A 24,282-nucleotide genomic window follows, 5' to 3' on the forward strand; every position below is an offset into this window, starting at 1 on the left:
TCCCCCGTGACGCGAGAGCGCGTGAGTCATGCTGCTGCGTCTTTCGAAAAGGGAGGGCAATCCTCACCACGAACTCCCTTACATCATGTAGCGCAATGCAAGCAATGACTTTCCTTTTGGTGGTGGTGGTGGTGGAGATAAGATCAAAGGGATTGAACGGCCCGGAACCTTATCACCTTATCTCTGTTTTGACCTGTTTATCCCCCCTCGCAACAATAAACCGCGAAGCTGTGTGACATCGCTCTGGCGGAAAACACCGACCAGAACCCCAGAACACGTGGAGGGAACATATCACGACAACTTGTGGCAACATTACGCGTCACCATTCCGCAAGTCGGCTTCACCTAACGCCTGCTTGCTTTAGGAGAAGCTCGCTTTAGACCACTGTCGCGCGACTCGCGGGTGAAAAGCACGTGCTACGTCTTTTGAATCATCTCGCGTATTTGGGCAGCATTGGCCAAAAACGGAGACACAAAAGCGTTACAACCGACCTCTTTCATTGACAGTAACGAAAAGTGAACAGTCACTGTCTATTTTCTTGCCTCAATTTTTATTTTGGTTTAATTCGTTTGATACAAATTTTTTCCGCGACCCCGTGAGATTCGTATAATCGAGATTCGACTGTACCTGGTATCATGTATGTTGATCTGTTGAACATATCCACGTCATTCCTGGTCAAACATTTCGAAATGCTGTTGGGGCATGCCAACCTCACCTACTGCAAGCAACCTTTGGAACCTCTAAGCAAACTTTAATTGATTTGAGCAGAGAAGACACAGTAAGATAACATTCATGCTAGCAAAGTTCCCCCGTTTGGTGTTTGACTTTTTCCCATAAAAGCTATCAACTACAAGACCGTTAAACCAGCTTGACTGCCTTCTGCGACATTCAACACTGACTCTGAAACATATGTACAAACATCTACCACAGACACCTACAAACATTTATCAGGTAGAACGAATTATCAGACAACCTGGGAAAAAAAGAAAAAAACAGCAAAGCACAAAATTTGACATATACTCTCTTATTTCCCCAAACGAAATTCTATACTACACGTGGTACCTTGAGTATATCGCCTCTTTGCACAAGCTGCACATCAATACGCTCCTCGGCAGTAATATTCAACTTTGTATCGACTTGGACAAGCGTTGCCTCTGTAGCTTGTAATGAAATCAGTTTAGCCAATGCCTCCGATGTCTTGCCCTAAAATAAAACCACACTTCAGAACAGACACACATCAGCATATCAACAATAAATTACAAGTTTTCCCCCACTTACTTTGGCAATGTGTTCCAACCACCTGCCAAGAGAAATGAACAGCAGCAGCATCGGTGGAGTTTCAAAGAAAGTTTTCGGGCTATGATCAGCCCCGATGAGGATAAAATAAGCAACGACGATGACGCTGTAGAAATAGGACACGTTTGTTGCCAACATGATGAGTACGTCCATGTTCGTCACTTTGTGCTTCAGTGCCTTCCATGCTTGTATGTAGAAATAGCGGCCTCCAATGAACTGCAGAACACACCAAACTTTTACCCAGGGGGCACATGAATAAAGGCTTATTACCATATCTATTTGCATGAAGCCTGCACATCAAACTGGGGGTTGCAAAAAAGAAAAAAAATCCCCATGAATGTGTGCACGTGTTATGCGGTGCCCCCAAGCATGATCGGCTGTGCCCTAATGATAGGGGTACAGTGCCTTGCAAACCTCTTTCACAACTACAGTAAACAGTGTTACTGTTAATATGTAATCATTACAATTTCAACTATCAGAATCATATATTGCTATTTGCACTGGAGGTAAAGCATTTTCGTGATGAACACTTTCCTCACATTAAAATGGAAAACATTTGGTCCAGCTTATTGTCTGCTACTCAGAGCGAAACTTGGCATAGACACTTTGTGTACAGAGCGAAACTTGGTAATTCAAGTCTGCATACTGTGTATACAAAAACCAACGTGCATTTGTTTAGTAAATATAATTTTGAAACCGGCACTGCAACATACCGCATTAATAGAGCTTGTTTGGTGCGCAACGGTAGCACAGACGTTCCCGCATTCAAAATGCCACGGGAATCATGCTGTCGAAAGACTGAACTTACCTGTACAGGAGTGGCAAGTAAAAACAGGAAGAAATTTTCAGCTGACAACCCTGGAAGCATGCAACACAGGGTGTGCTTTTTCAGAATCATGCGCTGAGCCATGTAGTACATCATCAGTATCATGGAAGGCACACCAAAGACCAGAGAGAACAAGAAGGAGTTTCTCCACCTGCAGTTCAGAAACAAGGTGTGCAATCAAAAGAAACATTGCCAAGAACTCAAGCACATCATGTACAAAACACTTACACAAGTTCATGGGAAAGAATACGGGGATTCTAAAATATTGAGGAATTTGGGAAGCAAGTTCAGACAACAAGGTGATTAGCTCTGGTCAATGTAGGGCTTCAGTCATTATTTTATTTTTACCAAATTACAGTGGCAAGCTAGCTGGTGTGTGTGTGTGAAAAAGACGTCATTTTCCTTGATATTGAGGCGACACAGGAAGACGGGTAACATGATGAAATGGGCAAGACAGAGTCTCCAAAGCGGGAATGAAGCTTTAACATCACATGTGCAATGAAGAATATGAGAAGCAAGGGTGAAGAGAAAGGAGAGAACACACTGTTGCAAGACTCACAACTTTCCTGCAAGAGACTGGTATGTGACATGAAGGTCAACTTCATGATTGATTGATTGATTGATTGATTGTATTTTCACAGACACTGTATACGCAAATACAATACATCTTCTGGGGCACTTTAAGAAAAATATTTGACCTATTCTGGTTGCACAATATGAAACAACGATACTATACCATAATAAATGGTAAAATGATGATGAGTCTTCAACAACAACAACTTTATTTTTAAGATGAGGAATGGGGAGTTAGCTAGAGGAGGATAGCCGAGTCCCTTTAGCTAAGTAGGTCAGTCAGCAGGTCCCTCTGCAAACACAATAGACGAGTTGCTCACACATCCTGGCGAGCAGGCAATTTGATAGGATTCCAAGAAAATTTGCGAAAATTCAACTTCACAAGAAGTAAGAGCTGTGCCTTCGAGAAAACAGGCTGATAATTTTTGCAATTCCTCGTACGTTCACATGCACGTCTGAGCCGAATCACCCCTGCCTCGTTACACCCCTTATCAATACGCAGAGTTCCCACAAGCAATGAAAAATGACAGTGAGATTCCGTTTGAGTGTTCACCCCTCGGATGAGTACTCTACTTACTTTTTCACTTCTTCTTTCTGGCAGAGGTAGCTCGCATCCATTCTGTGGTCAGTGAAAGGTGTTACACGAAATCCCAAGTCCTACATGGAAAACCCACAACGACCTGTCAGCCCCCAATCACACGTTTCACTGATTAACGTTTGTCTAGCAATTACTGTGAAAGTGAAATTTACCTTAATCTTCTGTACAATTTGCCTGGGCCCAGTTCTGTCAGGGTCAAACCTGAAGTGCCCTTTTTGTGTCGCAAGGCCTACGGAAGCAGACACGACACCAGGGATCCCAGATACATTGGTTTCGATTGTGTGCACAGAATCAGCAGACGTCATGCCATGTATCTGAGTATAGAAAGCAGGCATAAATCTCCACGCATGCATCTGTGATACTTAGGCCAAGTTTCACCAATGCTGATTAACATTTGAACCAAGATCAACAGTCCCTTAACTTGAATTTATTGATTAACTCTGCTTCAATAAAGGGAGTTATTGTCAATGAGTATGTCAATTGTTACGTTAAATTCTAAGCTGACGTGGTCCGACCACATTGAGTCAATTACTTCAAAAGTTTTAAAGAAGTTGAGATACTTAAAGCGATCCTTCAAAACTTCTACAATGGAGACCTAACTACCAGCGTATAAAACCTTAGTACGACAGATTTTGGAATATGCTTGTGACGTTTGGGATCCTTGCACAATCCTTGGGATCCTTGCGCTGGTGCTTCTTCCCTGAGAAGTGCTCACAATTTGACTCTTGTACAGTATACATGTTGTGTTAAATATTTCAAGTTTAGTTTTTCCCCACGGTGCATTAATGAGTGGAATGCCATTGATGGTAATGTTTGCCAGTTGTCTTCTACACAGTTCTTTGATTCACTCCTGCTATAGCCTCGACAGAGGCTGCAGTATAGTATTCAAATAAATAAATATATGAAACATCTATCACGTCACCAACAAACATTTATAAAAAAGGAATTGAGTGTTGACTTAAGGTTTTAGCGACCGTTGATCTTGGTTCAAAGTTAAGCAGCATTGGTAAAACTGGGACACAGTGAGTCCCAGTGTTGCTTTCACCGGAAGCAACAACAGTGGTTGTAATATCTAAACATTGGGTATGTATGTTTCACACTCACCAGAACTGAAATACTGAACAGGTCTGAGCTGCACTAGTAACAAACTAGTACTGAACTCAAACATGGTCATCTGGAAGCATTACTGCTTGATGCAAATTTTTGACAGAGGTTCATCAGAGGTGGCGTTGCCTAGCGCTATGCCCAAAATTCAACTGCTATAGAGAATCGGTTGCTATCTACGTGTGCTGCTGAGGGAACAAGTATGTCACTGAATGCTCATGTCTTTGCTTCAATGCTGTGATGCTGGTATATTACAGTTCCGTCTGCTACAAAGTACCACATTTACACATGATTTGTTGATTGAGCAATATAATCCTGCTTTGGTTCATAGTGCTCTCAATCTTGCACCAGCTGTAGACAACGAATGACATCAAGGCCACACCTGCCACTGTGCACGCAAGCTTATGCAAGCTTGTACTCTAAAGAAAAATACACCCATAGAGGAGCTGTACATGAACAATGTCAAGACCAAGGACACGTGACTTAGCAATACAGGGTGTCTTTTTTTTCTTTTTCGATACAGACTTTTCACAAAAAAACTATAAGGGCTATAGACATCCTGTTTTCACTTCTATCATCTCTGGGCCGGCGGATGTTCTTGGCCATCTGTTCCTCAACCGTCGAGTGTCTAATTACCTAAAAATCGTGAATTAACTTTTAAATTATAAAAGCTACGAAGTTGTCCCAATGAGAAGAACTGTTCCCTTCGGTCACCTGATATCGTAGCTGCCGTTTTCAGAACAAAAATCTGTTCAATAGATCATCCGCAAGAAACTTGTGAAGGAACACCATTTTTTTCTTTATTCTGTTCATTGCGCATCCTCGGAGACACGTCTTTCCTTCACCCTCAGTGTGAGAGTGCATTTATCACCACTTAACGCCTTTACATAAGATGTAATGATGCATACCACTAGTTCAGTCTCCCCATGAATGACCTTGAAGTCATCTAGCACAGAAGCAGAAAACCCGAGGCTGTTGATGAGATCAACCAGCTTTGCTGGCTGCACAAGCATGGGATCATACTGTACTTCAGCCTTTTGTGCTAGCAATGCGACTAAAGCAAATTTCACACCTGAAAGCAAAAATGTAATGAATTAGAAAGAGAGTTCTGCAAACACTGTCGGATCAAACGAGGAAAAGCAGAATTTCGCTTTCGAATCAAACCATGTTTCTCTTTAGAGTATTCCAATTGATGGCAACTAAACAGAATTTCATTACAAATCCTTCAGTGAAAACGAAAAATGTCACAACCTTTGACCTTGATGAGGTTCTTCTCAATGCATGCCACGCAAGAGGCACAGGTCATGCCAGTCACTCTCAGGAAACACTTTTCAGCGTCACCAAAGTCTCCCAACGCCGCTTGTTTCTCGTTGTTATCATCCCCTCTTCTATCTTGGCTCATGATATCTGCAACGAGTCGAAAACTGCATTCACGTGTCAGCGAATGAAAACATATTCGTGTGCAGCATGATGAGTATGCATGAGACGACACACAGGGAACAGGAAAGGAAAGCATTCGTAACATCATTTGCGCTGCGGAATTAGAGAAACGGAGACAACTTCCGATACCTTGAAAGCTGCTTTTGGTAGGGAAACAGTTTTGATGGCCAAACACATTAGAGGAACCACAAAGAGATCCTAAAAAATGTTGAGTTCTCAATGGAGGCCGTTCTCAAGAATGCTTTTTTAAGACTCAAACATGCATAATTTTTGTCATACTGCATTCCACGTGGGTGCAGTTCACGGGCGAAAATAACGGCAAGCACCTGACACACCTCCTACAAGCAGCCTGGGGTCACTTGTATCTGGTCTCGCACTTGCTAACTCTGAGCTAATCCACGAATGGGAATTCTGATCATCTGGTGTGATGGGGATCACTAGATTCTGCCGCCACGTCTAGCTTCTATGTCACGCCGGCAGTGGTCTTGCTGCTACACTCACCTTTTTTGGCTGTGGCTTTTAGTTAATATCTCCATTAATGTTTGGTACATACTCTGCACTTCCAAAACGTGGGTTGGCAGACAGTTGCGCGTCACCACCCAAACGAATTGCCCGCGGACGAAGCACGTTCTGATAGACAATGCAGTTCCGAGATAGCGAGTATGATGATGATATGTCTGACTATGAATGGTATGACTATGGCACTGGATGACGAGCAAAGGGCGAAGTCATCGATCGCAAAAGGTGCGGAGCCTCACGTATCAGCGGGTATCAGCGGGTATGACGACCTTGAAAGAGCTTTCGACACAATTTAGAGCTAAATGAAATGCTTTTGCGATCGCAACAAATGCGCACAAGTTCAGCTGCGTTCTACTCTGTTGGTGTGATCCCGACCGGCGATTTCGCGAAACCTCTTTTTGAATGATAACACTGATGTAATGATTGGACTTCGCGTTCTCGTCCATATCATTCTAAACAGGCTCGAATGTATACCCCAGCATGAAAACGCAGATTTCGCTATACTCTTCCAGTGTCGTTCATAACCCTTCATTGAACAAAATGTGTTGTACGCACAAGTAACAGGACGCAAGAAAAGATGACTACCCCCCGCAAGACTCATTTTTTTCTTAGCTAAGCGGAATATATGAAAGGGGGCGCTTTGCTTCCCCAGAAGTTTGCTAGACTAAGAGTGAGATGTGTGAACTTGACGCTGTTTTAAAATATTGACGAGAGACCCCCGTGGAGAGATCAGAATGAGCTGTTGCAGACCCAACACATTTTCATGTTATGCACCAGTGATGGCATACTACACTGCTGCTTTATGCAGTGCACATGTGGAGATGAGTTTTGTACAAACAATATTGTACAGAATACGTAGAACTTTACACAACATAAGAACAAATAATGTCTCATCAGACTTGTCTTGGAAAACACTCATTGAGCATAATAGCACCAATGCAAAAACCGTACTTTGGGATATGTTAGGCGCACTTTTCATCAGGCACCTCAGTATCTCAAATTAGTCCCGTACACATCCATTGTTCGCCCGAAGCTTAAGTATGCAGTTTCGGTCTGGGACCCGAGTTCAGCAGTTCTTGTTCAGGCCATTGAAACCATTCAGAACAGGGCTGCCCGCTTCATCTTTGGCAACTACCAACGCACAGCCAGTGTAACTTCTATGAAACATAACTTGCATCGTACTAACCTAGCTTTGCGACGAAAAATTATCAGTCTGTGCCTGTTCCACAAAATATATTATCATAACGATAGCTTGCGATCTCGCTTTATATTTCCACCTAAATACATATCAAATCGAGCTGCCCATCGTCAAAAAGTACACATTCCATCTTGTTCAACCAAATCTCATGGAGATTCCTTTTTGTACTGTATCGCCATCGACTTGAACCACCTCCCCGGTTCACTGACATCAATTTCGCCCATCTCTCAGTTCAAAAGTGTCATTAGTGATTATGTAACATTGTAATCAACATTGTTATTCTTATACTTTGTATTCAGCGTTTTCTACTTTGTGTAACTCGTTTATTTCAACCACCACTCCCCTCTGTAACGCTAACACCCTGAGGGTATTTAAATAAATAAATAAATGGTGAACAGCTTAAGAACCTGAAAGGAAGCTCTATGGGGTTCTACTTTTCATATCGCTGTCTCAAGAACCGAATAACTGAAATAGAATCGAACCAGCGTTAATATAGAAGACTCAACTTGGGTCATAAACAAAATTTCTTTAAATTAAGGGACTGCTGCATACAGAGAGTTGCACCATACTTCCTGTGCAGAACATCAAAGACATTTTTCACACAACATGCTGCACCACACTCACCAGGGCGCTGTTCATCAGCACGAAATGAATCTCCCGAAGGGCTCGTGTTGCTTCCATACACAGTCAACACACCACACTCGAACCCCATATCGTCAATCGCTTCAGCTATACCGTCTGCCGTGTGCCTCGACGCGTCAAAGAGCACCACTGCACTTCCTTCTTCCAGGGAAACCCTGATCGCGAACACCGACGAGAGCTCTCCGATGTTGCCTTCGATGTTACGCACACACGACATGCAAGTCATACCCTTCACGCACAGCACCGCCAATGACACGTTTCGGTCGCCGAACCGTCGTTCGAGTCTCAGTTGTTCGGCGGACATTACCACGGTTTCCTTGACATGGCCCTCAAATCGAATGGCGAGCAGATTAGGATCACGAAACGTCACAACGGCGGCACTGTCGTCCCTGAGGACATCATTCAAAAGTGTTGATGCCTCCTGGGTGCCGTTCCTGGAGTAGAACGCCATCACTGTGCTGCTTGGATGTGCGTTGCTTGGCGATTTACTCGACTTCAAAAATTGCGCGTCAAACCCCATGTCCGAGATACTGTCTCGTATGGTGTTTGAGGTGACGCGGCTCGATTCAAACGTGACGAGTGCTCGTTTCGTGGAAAGGTCCACCTGAAACATAGCAGAAGACAATTACAGGGTGTCTACCAAACTGCAGCCTTCAAATTCCCTGACTTTTCCAGGTTTTCACTGACTATTTCGAGCGAATTCCCTGACAAAAACGAAAGGGAACTTGGTGCCTGCTCATACGTTTTGATACGAGATCCAACATAAAACAGACCATTTATTAAGTATTAGTGAGGCTACCCTACTTTTCTGCGTCAGAGCTTGTCATATTGGTGAACTGCTACTCGCAGTAACGCCTCTAAACCGCCGGTCGGCACTCGTGATTCGCCGCGCATCATCACGGCACTTGTCTGCGATTTTCCCTGATTTCAGCTGCTTTTTAGCGAAATTCCCTGACAATTCCCTGACTTTTCCAGTCTCATCAAAATTCCCTGTTTTCCAGGTTTTCCAGGTTGGTAGACACCCCGAATTAGAACAACACATGAAGCAGTGAACAGGAGCGAAAAGGACAGGAGGAAAGAGTGGGTGACAGGTGTTCCATTTGAGCTGGCATTTTTCTGGGAAGTCTGCTGAGTAGTACAGTGAAAACATTACGACATATATACAGAATGTTCATTTTTAGCAGCAACAGATTTTTTACAAAAAAAGCTACGAGAGTAACACAGATGTCTTTTTTGCAGTTGAGTTAAACGGTTAGGTGGTCATCTTCTCGAAGAAAGTGTGTAACTGCGAGATGACTGATTGCCTAAAATTAATGAATTATCTATTTAATTAGGGAACTTTGGGCAAAGGCGACAAAGCAGGATGAAAGACAATCTTGGTTGCGAGTCATTTCACATTTAACAAATCCTGAAACACACACGTGCGTCAAAATATCCATCCATGAATTTTGATACGCAAATGAGCCAAGACTGAAACTGCAGTGACTGGGAAGGCAGGGTGTACAGCGCTGATTTCATGACAGAGGGTCACGTGATTTGGAGCGATAGAGATGATTAGAGTAGGTGCCTACTGCTGGCCAGATAAACCGCACTCTGGCCCAGATAAGCCTCCATCGGCAAAGGTGATACGCTCCTGAGGTGCGCTGAGGTGAGGTGTTTCTGCGCATCTACCTACCAGAATTCAGCGATTGATATTTCACGGCATGCACTCTTTTCAGGATTTTTAGAAGGTAGAATGGCTTTCACCGACGATTGTCATCCATTCTGCTATCTCGCTTGTGTTGGAATTCCTTAATTAAAGAGTCAACTGCTGAATTTTAGGTAGTCAGTCATTAGTTACGTACTTTCTTGGAGAGGATGTCCGCTTGGCCATTTAAATCACTGCAAAAACGACATCTATGTTGCTATCGTTGTTTTTTTGTAAAAAATCTGTTGTGGATAAAAATGAACACCTTCTATACTCTTCCACATTTAGGTGCAACATTACAGCCACAGCTCAGGCCCACTATTCACACTGCCACACCTACCAGGTGCTTCCCAGCTGTGATTATCCCTAACCAGTCCTCACCGTCAGGCTGGCTTACCATGTGCCTGCAAGTTCTCACTCTGACTTTTCTGACATTTCAGACATTTGCTTCCAAATCAACAAATTTGCTGCATCTCCTATACACTTACTTTGGCAGATCTCACTCCTTCCAGCTTGGAGAGGTTCCCCTCTATGGTACTGACGCAGGACTGGCAAGTCATGCCTTCCACTAGAAATTCTGCTTCTTCCATTTTCTTTTGCCTCTCAGAACCTAAAGGAAAGTCACAATTATGTACACTGCTTGCACAAATACAGTCATAAAAAGAAGCCTTTCCGGAAAGCTGCACAGTCTGTTCTAGTCACACTATAACCAGAACATCAAACCACATCACAGCATCAGAGACCTGATCCAGCAGGGATCTCAAATATTTATAAGGAAGTTATCACTCCTACACATTGGCACTGTGTTTGCATCTAGCAATATATGACTCAGACTCATGCTCCTGGACAGCTGCCAGCGAGTTGAATTTTTGAGGTTGCTCCTCTGGGTGCAACGGTTTATGAATACTTTCCGGTAACAGTGAACAACAACAACAACAACTTTAGTTTGGTGATGATGACTGTGGTGCTTCATTGCTGTAGTGGAACTTTGTACACCACCAACACAATTGTATATCAACAGTGAAGAGCAGCATTGAAAACTTGATTTCATAAGGAAATTCACACAAAATGATGTGTAGTTGAGCACTTTTGCACTTTCTCATAGTCCTGAAAAACACATCCTCATATGGGACCTTTTTAAAGGATTTCCTGTTAACTTAAACGTTATATTTATACTTTGAAGCAACGTCATTCTAGAGGAAACCAACGCAAAGTTACTTCAAGGAGCAACAACAACTGGGAGCAATGAGCAGTGGCAACTGGAAGCTATAGAAACTGCTTGAAACAATGTCGTAACTTTCTTCAAAACTATAACAGATACTGACAGACAGACATCAATCGATTTCATCCCTGCTAAATTTAGATATTTCTTTTAGGCGATCACATTGTTATGGTCACAGTACATTTAGCTAAAGCCACAAGCCGATATTTTCTTCTCCAAGTGAGCAGGCATTAAACAAAATCTAGTAGTGCTTGACGACACATTTTTCTCTCCCACCCCTCCCCCCAACTAGATGTGTTAGTGCATAACCGACTGCTACACTGTCAGAGCTCACGAAAACGAGTTTGTACCACTCTTCTGAATGCAAGACTCATGGCTCTCGGTTGTAAATGGAAAAAGTAACAGCGTCACGATTTTCTCAAGCCAACTTTCCTTATTAGCACTAATGCACATACGAATAAAGATGCACAATCCACATAGACAGCATCCTGAGGCTCATAACCATGATTTTTTTAATGACATGTGACAAGCTATCTGCGACATTCTGTGGCTAGCAACAGTAGGATGCTGCAAAGATGCAGGTAGCACAGCATATGTTTCAAGTAAACAACTAGAAGTGCTCTAGAAATCAAATGAGAAAAACATCCTTGAATACCAAATCCATACAAGTTTATGAATAAAGGCACTGGAACCTGCATTACGTACGTTACTGTACGAGTGCTTGTAATTATACGCCACAGTGGAGGTTAGACCTTGTCATTCTGTATTTTACAATGCTACCGATTTAAAGCTATGAATCTGGCCAAGGTCACGGGGCATAGGTATGGGAACACTATTGTGGACGTCCAGGTGCTCATAAATAATTAAATACCATTAGATCTGTATACCGAATATGAATATCTGAACACCCTAGTTTTGCCTAGGAGCATTCTCTCCATTTATTACGCAATGATAAACATTCCAGCGAGCTGCGAGGGTATTACGAGGTCCTTACATACGGGAAAACCACTCCCCCTCTTGTACCACATTCAAAAGGGCTTGTATGACCCAGATAAAGCACACATGGATTAAATCAAGACAGCGCTAACACTTTGGAATTGATGTATTACGTATACGTGACTCTTTCAAAAGCTTTTCTTACTTTCGTTCATGTGGAGTGCTGGAGCACAATAACATCTCTGACTTTTGCACAGAGGATAGGAGGAGGATGATATCTCGGTGAAGCACTATGATCCAACAAGTAGTTCTCATGATAACATATCGAGATAGCTGCCACTTGTTGATTAACTACAGCCTCTTGGAGTCAGTCACCTCAAAGTTCAGACGGAAACATAATTTCCACAATGCTGGTACGGTAATCATCAGCATAATATTTGTACAGTAGTCATCACCAGCTTGGGAAATGAGGGAGGATTCTCGCAAAATGCTGCCGTAGCGTCAGGTACCACAGAAATAACAACTGAAGCCCTTTTTATTGTGTGCCTTGAAAAGATGTCATTTCAAACGTCAATATGACATGGGTTGCACATATGTATACAAAACATTTGCGTGTCAAACACGGAAAATCAATTGCATGTGACATCCCGATACGTCACTGCCATACAGACACCCACACCATAACGTTACATTGGATGCGAACTTACCTATTCACATTATTCAGTCAACAGATGTCCACGTTAGGTGTTACGGATTACTAACTTCCACCACACGACTGCCGTACTTACAACGTAGGCTATACAACACCATTTCCACACAAAACCGCATAACATACACCGTAGGAGAAGAGGCCATTCAAACGTTTCTTCGAAGCAGCACCAAAAGAGCAAAAACAGAAGTGATGACGTCGAGATCAGCCGAAAGCGACCGACCGAAAGCACCGAAAGCCGAAAAAAAAAACGTGTGCGTTCGTGAACTCGTCTTGGCTAGAGATATCAAAATGATCCGCTTCCACTGAGTACCGCAGCGGCATCTGCGGGGCGTCGGCTGCTGGCAGAAGTCCTTCGGGAAGATTATTGGACTTAATCATGGCAAAGTAGGATAGCATATAGTGATTAGTGAGCCTTTTGTTTCAGTCATCACCGATCAGTGGGTGGAGGGCCGGTCGTGCAGCTGTGATATCTGTGCGTAAGTACTTTTCTCAGTCTACAATCCACATTTCCACTCGCTGCGTTGGTAAGTGGTACAGCATTTCAACTGGAGACAGTGTGATGGCCCAAATTAACAGTTCCTCCGTAGCATATGGTGCAATCAGAACCGCCTAGAAGTTAGATCAGGTGAATCGTGAGAGTCCGACACTGGATGCAGCGAAGGTAAGAGAGACCGGTGCCGTCTACTTGTTGCGCTCGGAACGTAATCGGTCTGTAACGTGAATTACGAGCATCGAAAATGTTTCTTTTAAAAAGTAGGCGCGGGCCCGCCAAAATGGACACAGAGGAGTCCGAAAGACATTTTACGTGTATCTAAAGCACATTTCATGAAACAATTTCAAGGCAACAGTTGTACAGGGGTATACCCGGCATACGGCTTTAAATTTCTTACAATATGAGATGCAAAAAAAAGATAAACAGAATACTGATCAAAACTTCGTCTGTCACGTGTTGATAAGTTGCCACGAAATCACCTCGCGTGCTCGCACTACATGTACTTGTACGCGATGAACAGGCGTGTGCAATTTGTGTTCAATTGACAGGTCCAACTTGTCGATGTTGAGAAAAAGAAGAAAAGAGAGAAGAGAGAAAAAACTCCGGTGCTCGGTGTTAGTTTGTCCTGTAGATCCTAACATTCGCACGCTGTTACCGAATAAAATGGAAGGAACACAGGTGCACAGCTGTATTATTCCACTTTTTTGTGCACCATGTATTATAATCTTCACCTATATTATTTTGCTGCAGATACCCCCGAAAATGGCAGCTCCAGAATTAACACCAGCACCTGTATCACAGGAAGACTTCGACGAATTGAAAAAGAGACTTCAGGTGAGATTTTAAGCGACATATTTTGTGAGGCGTATACAGTGAACCCTCGTTAATATGACCGCGTCCGTTCCCGCAGATTTTGGTCATAAAGCGAATTGTCATAATAATGAGAAAGCGGTCCACTGGGGACCAGAGGGCATGCACGGCAGAACAAAACGTACGCATGATGCTGTACAACAATTTATTTAATAAAAAAAAGTCTGTCAGCAATGACTGCTTGGAGTAGCTTGCAGTGATCAGCTTTTCTAACTGTACAAGAGTATTATTGATCACGCAAACATTATTAATGTCATTGTGTTGCTCAAAAAACAATAAGGCAACCTTCAGTGCTTCACTGCTTTAGCAATCCGAGAAGAGGTATGAGTAATCTTGAGGACAACAACGCCTCGAGTCACCCTAATCCTTTGCGCCCCACTTTAACTGTGTCACTTTGTTCCTGAGAAACTTAAGCAGCCACTCAAAGGGGTGCGTGACGCGGTCATAATAACGGGAGGATAATACGTGTCTTTGACCCAAGCTGTGCCCAAAAATCTCGGTCATAGTCCGATAAGCGGAATGTCATATTAACGGGAAAAATTTACATGGGGAAAAAAACGTTCCCCACGAATTCGGTCATAAAGCGTGAATGTCAGATTAACGGGGGTCATACTAACGAGGGTTCACTGTATATACATAGAGCTCTGTGTTGTAAGGTTAAACCCAGAAAAGCCAGGTGTTCCCCCTCTCCATTTGCATCAGCACCACTCGGGGTAAAACCTGAAAAACTAAGCACCGCAAATCTTGCGTCGGAGCCCCACATGTTTTGTAGCGATCAAGTTGATTGGAATGAATGCTAACCTGTTGGGCAGATAGACCTCTTTCGGGACCAGATAAGCCGAAGCTATAGGGTTTCTGTGCTCGAGGTGCGAGTGGTTCTGGTTTTGTCTCATTTTGCGTAACAAGATTTGGTGATTTATATCTCAAAGTACGTGATCGTTTCAGGATTTTTTAGAAAGAGGGTGGATTCAAATAATGGTCGCCTCCAATTCTGCTGTCTCGCATTTTTGCAAAAACGTCAAATTAAAAAGTTAATGAATGAATTTTTAGGTAATTAGCCGTCCAGCAGTCACATGCTCTTTTTCACAGCATGTCTACCTGGCCGTATAACCCGCCTGCAAAAGAGTTTGGCATTTGGCAGAGAGTGGCATTTTTTTAAAATCTGTAACAGATAAAAAAGAAAAAAAAAAACACTGTATATGTATACATGTCAGAGTATGCCCTGATTTACAAGCTGAATGTCAAATGGTAATGAAATATATACGCTTATTTTCTGCAGATGATCTTTGATGCTGATCCAGAGCAGGTAAATACTGGAATGTCATATTTTCATTGTACTTCAAAGAGGTCCTCACAGACGTTGCTCCTCACACTATTTTCAGTTTCACAACGATTACTCGATCACCCGGTTTCTGCGAGCGTTTCGGACAATCGATAACGCTTTCCAAGCCATACTAAAGTGTAACAAATGGAGGAGTGAATATGGAGTAAAAAAGATCTCTCCCGACCAACCAGATATCAAGAAGAACCTCGAATCAAAGAAAGCCATGGTTCTGGGCAATAGAGACTTTTGTGGAAGGTAAAGTTACCCACTGTCCTCGGATGTTTTGTGCTTTCTTTCTTCTTCTTCCCCCCCCCCGACTTGCGATTTTCACAAACTCCATATTTCAGGCCCGTGGTGTACATCCCGGCATGCAAACACAACGTTCAAGACCGTGATATTGATGAACTGACTCGGTTCATTGTCTACATCCTGGTAAGTGGTTGAAGTGGGGGACCATAAAAATGTCTATCCAGGACTCTGGTCACTACAGGGCAGGGGAGCAGCAAAAAGGAAGGAAGGAAGAAAGAAAGACGCATGATCAAAAAATAAAAAAAAAGAGAAAGAAAGCATCAGCAAAAGCACACCAAAAGGAGCAGATGTTGTCATTGAGCCAATCTTCTATCTTTCATAATTAAGCTAGCTAGCTAACTCTTTAATTAGGATGGTAGACTAGTAATTAGGACAGTGCCCCACAAGGTTTCTAGTGCGGCCATAGTTTGCCCACTTGACCTAGCCGTTTATTGTAATTAAAAGGCAAAGCAACAACAAAGGCATTTCCCTATTCTAACCTCTGCTTACCCTTTGAGAAGAGACTGTTTTCTCCAGATTAAACTTTTTGCTTACAGGAGCAGCTTCATTTGTGTGCAGTTAGTCTACCTATCCTGCAACATTACTGTGTATTTAACAAAATTTAGTTTCAGCCAGCCTTCACATCTAAATCAGATAAGACCAAAACTAACTAAAAGTTACTTGAAAGGTTGGACCATTTGAACTCCGCTGTTTGCATTTGGGTATGCATGCAATGTGTATAGACCTCTGCTATTGGTATATTTTAATGTTTAGCATCTTTTCCTCTAATGCCTTCTTTTTTTTTTCACACTTTCAGGAAGAAGCATGCAAAAAGTGTTTTGAAGAAGTCATTGACAACCTGTGCATTATATTTGACTTGAAAGACTTTGGCCTTAACAGCATGGACTATCCTCTCATCAAGAACCTCATCTGGCTACTTAGCAAACATTACCCAGAGCGACTAGGTGTTTGTTTAGTTATCAACTCTCCTTCCATTTTCTCTGGATGCTGGGTTGTCATCCGTGGATGGTACGTAGTAGACAGTGGTGACGTGCAAAGTGAGGAATTAGCTGGTAGAAATTAGCTGCTCTGGCAACATTGGTCAGTGCAAATACATCCGCCATGTGGGCCACCGTTTTTCTCAATGCGGAAGAATGCTGGCCCACAAGTTTGGTTCACTTCCACCTGGCACACACGCTTAAAGGGACGGTTGCATCCATTCCAGTGGGTTTCAAAACTATAGTGTCAGTTAAAGTAGCACTAAAGTCATTTTTAACAGCCTGTTTTCTTCCTATAAAACTGTTTAGTAGGCCAGTAAGATGCACCATGCGAAGTAATTCAGACCACAGAGTCATAATTATCGGAGAAATTGAATTTAAAGTACGCCGCAAAAAGCGACCGTGCGCAACGGCGGTGAAGAGCAGTACCAGCCAGTGATCTGCCTGGAACCTCGCGCTGACTCTATAAGGAGAACGCTCGCTGATTGGTCTAGAGAAATGTTGTCTGCTACTCCTCTGTCGTCTGCAACTCGGCTGTTCGCAGCTCCGAAAAAGCCTTTCTCCTGGCTCTGTAATGATTCGGCCGCTCCTTCTATATATCCCCAATTCTCCAGGAGAACTGGCAAAACTGGTTTACGGCGGCAAAGGGACAAGGCGCTGACCCCCACCGACCGGCGAACCAGAACGAGTTCTTTTTAATAACGTCATCGGTGACGTGGCATCATACATCCTCATCCTCGTTATAGCTGGAGTGGGGAGTTAAGGGTGAAGGCGCGGACCCATGTTTATGCGAGTTTTTTTTTCTGGGAAACAAATTGCACACATCAAAACCTTTAGCGCCATTCGGTAAAATGACACACACACTTTCATCAGACGTCTTAATCTGAAAATTTTTTGGAAGACCTTCTGTACCCCTTAAATTCCTCGCGGACCACTTGCCACAGTATCGAAAATCCCTCGCAAAATACTGGCGTAGTTTCACTGTTATTCGACGGAATACATGAGAAAAAGCAGACGACGGATATTGAGGGTATGTCGGAATTCCCTCTCTGAAAAAAGAAAGAGAAAACGTCATTCTGTAACCAGCCAATGATGGCATGCCTTTGGGAAAAGGAATGCCGCGGCCGCGCGGGCGTCTGATAAGAGTTACGGGGAGTCTGTGCGCCGCCTGCTCACTGCTTTGCTTACGAAGTGACGTCGCGCCGCTGGAGCTTCTGCAGCCGCAGAGGCAGCGCTGATTTTTAAAGGGGCACTAAAATGCAAAAACAAGTTCACTTCAAATTACGTTACACGCTATATTAATTTAATACTTGTTATCATAATTCAAAACTTTGATTCCGTTTCGAAGCTACAATAATAATGTGCGAATATTCGAGTTCTCGAATTCGAATCGAATATCAAACGCTCGAACTATTCGATTCGCGAATCGAATATTCGACTATTCCACGAATACGACACAACCCGAAAGTGGGCTTCACCTGATGCCTCCGTGCATGAGGTAAAGCCTGCTTTACAAAATTGCCCTTGCTGCAGGACCAACACAGGTGGGACGGTGTTTAGTTTAAGATAAAGTTATCCAAAGTTAGTTTTGAAGACATCGTCTGTGTGTGTGGAAAGTTGGAAAGCTGGGAACACCCTCATGTAAAATTAAAGAGTAGGGGCTTTAAACAGAAGAATTACACGTCTCTCTTGTGACAGTTAATGCCAGAAAAATTACACTAAAGCCATGGGCTACAAAATGGAAACTTTTAGTGCGAAAGTCGCATTTTGTAAATTTTGCACGAATATTCGATATTTTTTCCCCCATTCGATTCGATATTCGATTCGACTTAAAATATTTGGATTCGCACACCACTAATAATTATACAGGACTCTTTCTTGCTTCGGCGCTAAGCAGTGAACGACGCTCCAGCTCGTGCATCAGTGTTTTTAGTCGAACATGCGCGTGCCACGCCATGGAGCATTCCCGGTTGAAAACATAGTGCACGCTGCAAAGTGGACTGGCGTCGCTGTCCGAAGGACGTGAAGATAAATGTTGTCAGTGGAACATTCGCGAGAACTGTTGTGGGTTACAATTCAGTGAATCTGTATTGAAATATGCAGCAGTGCGCGTCATGCTGCGCATATATGGAACACTACGATCAAACCCATTCCATATCCACACACGCACGATAGATATGCGCGCACGCTTCTCCCGCTGTCTCATTGGATGCTGCCAATCTTTGCCTCCTGGGGATCCCATTTGTTCCCACCAAAGACTGCTCTGTTTTCATTGCGTTTTTCTTCTGAACGGTAGCGTTGCGTCAACTAATTTTGTTCGATTTGTACTAATTGAAACATGGGCTTTCATTTGAGAGCAAGTTTTTCTTGCATTTTAGTGCCCCTTTAAAACTCGTTAATATCTAAGCACTTTTGGAACGAAAAAATTTGCCAGGTAGACCGTTGGCCGATGCCGAACACAGTGGTATCGGTTTCATATATGCGACTGTCCCTTTGATAGGACTGCCTTTAATTTGCTCCTCTACAAAACTGATGTCTTACAGGCTGGACGACGTGACAGCACGCAAAGTAGTCTTCATCAACAGCCAAGAGGAGCTGGTCAAGTACATTCATCCAGACATCCTACCAAACCTCTGAGACAACAGCTGGCATAGCTTGGAGCTGCTATTTTGTACCTACTGAACAATCGGTGCAGAAAAACACAGTCAGGCCCCTCCGCATGACAGACCAGCCCACAACTACTCTCCAACGGTCATCTGTAATGTCTAAAAAGGGAAGTTTCAGTGTGATAAGATAAGTGCGACATAGATAGACAAGGAACGTGTGCCACAAGAAGCTCCCGCTTTCAACGTTTGGCAGGCTAAAAAATTGAAAGGCTTCAAAGGTAGCTGGAGTTAAAATTCTCAATCAATGTTTTTTTTATTCAAAATGTCATTTCGTCTTCTTGGGTTGTTTTGCCATTGTTCCTAGTCCCTTGAAGCTCAGTTTCCATTCCAAAATTAGCTTCTGCTTTTACTGAGAACCGTTCTGCTCCAGTTCTACTCTTAATTTGTTCCAAATAACCAAAAACAAATTGTTCTTGCTATCCTGCTATATCTCACCAGACTTGGGGAAATGTTACCAACAACTAGCCAACGCCAGCTTTCTTTCTTTTTTGGTTCTATGTTCTTTTTATTGACAGGTTTAGTCTAACTGGAACCCACTTGAGTACGCCACATTAATGTACCACACTTTCTTTGGGCCTCTCGAATTTTAGCTATGTTTACCAATACAAGAGATAATTTAGTTAGAGGGCACTTTTGCTGCTAGCTAGGGTTTTCTTAACACACCACACAAAGTCTAAATAGATTGTAGTTAGGGTACCAGCAATGTACACATGGAATTTTTGACAGTCATATTTCTTTTTTTTCACTGTCCAGACCCACTTGCCATCTTCACGTTACTGTATCTTCGACCCGTATATCGAATATGTACATTTGTTACGGTGTACGTTATAGGTTGACACACATATAGGTTGACACACCTAATGCAGTGAAACATAGCTGCAATAGAATCACATTTTTTAATTCATTATGCCTCAGTTAATTGTGGCAATGCATTCAATGCTGCTTGCGAAAAGAAATTAAGTGTAATTTCTATGTCTACTACTTAAGCAGTGTTGCCCACACGAAAACAGTGAGGAGCCTATGTAGTGCACATCAAAAAGAAGCATTGGTTAAGTACAATGCTGATGAGGTTACTCCTCCAGCCATATTAATTTACTATATCGTATTTTATACTTGCCACACTACTTAAAGTCAACAGATTGAAGAGCATCAGAGCATCAGAACGATATCCTTTGTATGTTTGAATTGGGCAGCTACGCGGCAACTGATGACAATTTTGGGTAAAGCTCGGCTCAGTTTTTTTTTGGGTCACACAACTTTGGGGAGTGTAGCTTTTGCAACAAATGTTGTGTACATAATTTGTTATAACAGACGAAATGGCAGCTCAACCTGAGCTGATCTGAAGAGATTTGTAATTCCCCTTTATTTATGTCTATTAAAATGATGTACACATATCAATGAGAGAGAATGTGAAATCAATGCAGGATGGTGCTGAGCAAGACAATACAAATGATGCAACACATGCACTGACTTCAAAACACGCTAAATTGTTGCACATTTTGTGTCTTGAGTCATGTGACCACAACGAAACATTAGTTTCTTCCGCAAAACCCAGTATTGCCCGAAATGATCCCATCAACGTAAACCAAGTTAAACCAATTTCCTGCCGATTTCTTGCACCAGCAATAAAAAGACAACGAAAATACACTGTGCTCACAAAAGGTCCTGAACACAACAGCATGATGCAAAATAAACAAATGTGAGAGCTTTTGCCATTACATTAGTGTGAATGCAACAAGTTTGAATCTGCCATCATTATCCGAGCATGCTACAACAAAATCCCCTTTTCTGTGCATTACTGAGGAAACCTAGACCATGCTACCACCAGACTGAGGTACAATATTCATTTTCACTGCTCTCGTCTTCACGCATGAACTCTGCTCGCCACGAGTAGAAAGAATGAAGTGATTACCAGGACAATCTGCTTAATGTCCCCAAAGCCTGAAGAACATGACTTAAAAGAAATGAACACTAAGAACATGAAATAGAACTAACAATGATGAATAAGGTGAACAAGCCAGTTTTGGATGGAGTGGAGACCTGATCGTGGTCAGTCGTGGCCCCTAGGTCTATAAAAGTGAATACATGGTAACTGTGTAGTGGGGCAATACATTCACGTTTCGTCACCTGCCAACATGGTTAGCTTTACTTTGCAATCTGGTGTTCTATGTTGCACTTTAGCATGCCATTAGTTGCTCCACTATGAATAGGGACCTGTGTTTTAAGGTAAAACCCGTTTTTATCCCCGGTTTGCATCATCATCACTTAGGGTAAAATTCGAAGAAAACCCAAAACGAACTCTGCAAAGTGCCAATTTGGGCGCTAATGTGGGCACTGGAGATTGCTGAACACTGTTCATTCAGCATGTCATTATGTCAATCTAAAATGCAAGAAGCACTCTTTTTTTTTTTTTTAAATTTTCCACCTGATATCTCCCGATTTTACCCTGTTTTACGGCTCTTGAAATAAATCCAGATTTTGACACCCAGATTTTCAAAAAACATAAAACCCGAAAACACGGTGCCCTAACTGTGAAATGTTTCTTGTAGGGTCTGTATTTTCTCTCTCCTGGAGTTTTATGGCAAATGAAACGTAGCCACTCACAAGCTACCCAGAGTGAGCTTGCGAATGGGTTGTTTGCCGCTACAATTCATTCAACTCTCCAGGACAGTTGTCAAACTGTTGTATCCTGCAATAGCTCAAGTCGGGTTTAACCCAATCACTGATAACTGAAAGCTGGGGACGACAATCGGGCAATATTGGCTTCTGCCTAACGCAAATAGGGAACACCATTTTTGCTGTTCAGAACACACTCAATGTATGTAGTAGACCACATACAGTGGACTCCCATTAACCAAAACTTTGTCTAAATGAAAATTAGTGGAACGATAGGGCCATCTTTGGTTGGTTTCCTACACATGCAATGATAAACATCTTCAGAGGATTGAAACTTCCCATTTTGTGTTATTTGGTTAACCAAGACTGAGTGGAAGTATCGAGACTGCGACGGACGTGAAAAACTGTAGTTCAGGTCTCACAACCACAATGGAACAGTCATATCCAGTACAGTCGCTGACCGATGTTTCGGACCCCAAAAATTCTGACTTTCCAATTTTTCGGACAGAACACTTGGCACCATGAAACACCCGATTGAGCCAATGTATTTCCGCTTCCAATATTTTGGACCACATTTCGGACGGACTGTCTGCTTTTTCGTACTCGTTCGTCTCCGAGCATGCCTATTTTTTTTTACTTTTCGGAGGCGGAGCTTACTAGCGTGTGCCGATCTTCCGCAGGAAGGTTCAGACGTTGAGACGACGGTGGCTGAGATCCTTACGGCTGTTACTACGCTCATAGAAGTATATCACGACAAAGCTACGTTAGCAGAAATTGCCCCTGATGCATTATCCAGTGTCCGCGTGGTGAAGCAAACTCGTGTCGACAGTTACTTCAAACCAGTGCGAGTTTTTTTTAAACATTGCAGATTTAGGCCCTTGTCTTAAAATTCGGACCGATTTTGTGTCTCTTTCAAAGTCCGAAAAATCTGTCGGCGACTGTACAATTGAACCATGTTATGCTTACAGTTGCGAGCATCCTGGTGGAAACGGCCACATAAAGTGCTTTGGTGTGAGAAAATGTTAGAGATAATTCAGGAAGAGGATTGCGGCAGAAACCTAAAAACAGAAACAGCAAAAGAGTGCAACGCTTTCAAGGCATTGCACAAAGGAAAAGTTGTACTGTATAAACAGGAATATGGGTTGAGTTTTTTTTTCTTCTCTCAAACAATACCTCAGCCTATATTTCGGTTTATAGTAGGTGCTGTCAAGGTAGAAATCTTTGCCGCCCACTGAACGTGGATGTGGACAATGCCATACGATAAGATGGCACCAGGTGATCATCAAGACCTGGCTGTGGAAGAGGATGCAAATTTTATCAGCAGGAAACGGAAAGATAATCCTCAGTGTGAATAATTGCCCCGCCCATGGTCAGGTGGACAGACTCTTGCAGCATTATTCTGAACATGAAGGTAAGCCTCCCATACTTTACTTACTTGATAAGCTGTGTATATTTCGCTTAAATCAGACTTTCGATAAATGGAACAATTTCTGTCATTCCCTGAGAGTTCTGTTTAAATGGAGTCCACTGTATGTGGGAAGACAAGCTATTCCCACCCGCCCATAAACAGGGCCACTCATGCAAACCGTTGCACACAATGAGAAGAAACAGAAACACAACCACTCAATCCGTCGCAGGTACGTTCTCCTCAGGGCACAATCATCCCTGCCGGAAGAAACTTGATCCTATGTGGTACTCTGGAAGAGCCATGATTAGCTGCCTCCCAACCACCAGACTGCGAGCTTCCATCTGCATCACTCTCTGACGGTGTGCTCAATTGTAGTTCTGTAATGGACCATGTTTTTTTTATGAACAATGTGAGATATATGGTCTAACAGCGTGTAATCAAGTACTCCTGGGCTACGGAGGTAGAGCCTGAAGTTTTCGGGAAATTTTTTTCTCTCTAAATTCGGGGGCTAAAAATTGGGTAAATAAACATGCGCTCTAAATTCATGCGAATTCGTGTGAAAAAACTTCCAGTGTGCTAAAACTCAGGAAAAAATCGGGCTCAGTTACTCAAACTAACCATACTGGTTGGTGAAACTGTGACGTAACTGGACTGCATTTGCTGCCAAACAAGTTAGTGTGCATTCAGAGACAGGTGTCTCAGAGAGGGCAATTTGCCAGGTAAAAACCAGGTTTCACCCCAAAGGGGCAACCTTCAATTCAGGGTGCAAATTTGGGGAAAAATCAAGATAAGCCCAAAAACTTCAGGCTCTAGTTACAAGCCATATATATTCGGTGCAGGGTTGGGGAAATACCTTTTATATTGTA

The 24,282-nt window shown here is 42.8% G+C and overlaps 3 protein-coding genes across 5 annotated transcripts in view; 1 reads left to right on the forward strand and 2 right to left on the reverse strand.

The window, feature by feature from the left end:
- The window catches only part of LOC135394693 (copper-transporting ATPase 2-like), a 26,407-nt gene extending 13,230 nt beyond the window's left edge, over positions 1-13,177 (reverse strand). Inside the window, exons 1-10 of one of the 3 annotated variants that reach the window (XM_064625556.1) lie at positions 12,749-13,177; positions 10,372-10,493; positions 8,179-8,800; positions 5,649-5,804; positions 5,306-5,469; positions 3,446-3,607; positions 3,273-3,352; positions 2,105-2,273; positions 1,279-1,512; positions 1,063-1,203 (exon numbers count right to left, since the gene is read on the reverse strand). In XM_064625556.1, coding sequence (XP_064481626.1) covers positions 1,063-1,203; positions 1,279-1,512; positions 2,105-2,273; positions 3,273-3,352; positions 3,446-3,607; positions 5,306-5,469; positions 5,649-5,804; positions 8,179-8,800; positions 10,372-10,473 — 1,830 coding nt within the window. In that variant the 5' untranslated portion in view covers positions 10,474-10,493; positions 12,749-13,177. Of the gene's footprint in view, positions 1-1,062; positions 1,204-1,278; positions 1,513-2,104; positions 2,274-3,272; positions 3,353-3,445; positions 3,608-5,305; positions 5,470-5,648; positions 5,805-8,178; positions 8,801-10,371; positions 10,494-10,626; positions 10,695-12,246; positions 12,332-12,748 lie in introns of those variants that run through there. The other 2 variants (XM_064625555.1, XM_064625557.1) reach the window with 2 other exon arrangements.
- Positions 13,061-20,790, forward strand: LOC135394698 (uncharacterized). The gene is made up of 7 exons (XM_064625562.1): positions 13,061-13,229; positions 13,997-14,080; positions 15,396-15,422; positions 15,499-15,695; positions 15,788-15,872; positions 16,546-16,757; positions 19,270-20,790. Exons 2-7 carry the CDS (start codon positions 14,009-14,011, stop codon positions 19,361-19,363), a joined length of 687 nt encoding a protein of 228 aa, XP_064481632.1. The 5' UTR covers positions 13,061-13,229; positions 13,997-14,008; the 3' UTR covers positions 19,364-20,790.
- LOC135394695 (piRNA biogenesis protein EXD1-like) overlaps positions 20,737-24,282 on the reverse strand; it is a 17,035-nt gene continuing 13,489 nt past the window's right edge. The window contains exon 13 of the mRNA XM_064625559.1: positions 20,737-23,793. Coding sequence (XP_064481629.1) covers positions 23,657-23,793 — 137 coding nt within the window. The 3' untranslated portion in view covers positions 20,737-23,656. The remainder of the gene's footprint in view (positions 23,794-24,282) is intronic.

Source organism: Ornithodoros turicata, chromosome 5 (genome assembly GCF_037126465.1).
Source record: "Ornithodoros turicata isolate Travis chromosome 5, ASM3712646v1, whole genome shotgun sequence".
NCBI lineage: Eukaryota > Metazoa > Arthropoda > Arachnida > Ixodida > Argasidae > Ornithodoros > Ornithodoros turicata.

Bases quoted from the DNA above. Each gene is read 5' to 3' on its own strand.
- LOC135394698 (XM_064625562.1), top strand. From the start codon at position 14,009: ATGGCAGCTCCAGAATTAACACCAGCACCTGTATCACAGGAAGACTTC. The intron at 15,423-15,498 runs GTAAATACTGGA...CACTATTTTCAG, and splicing joins TTGATGCTGATCCAGAGCAG to TTTCACAACGATTACTCGAT. The intron at 15,696-15,787 runs GTAAAGTTACCC...TCCATATTTCAG, and splicing joins AATAGAGACTTTTGTGGAAG to GCCCGTGGTGTACATCCCGG.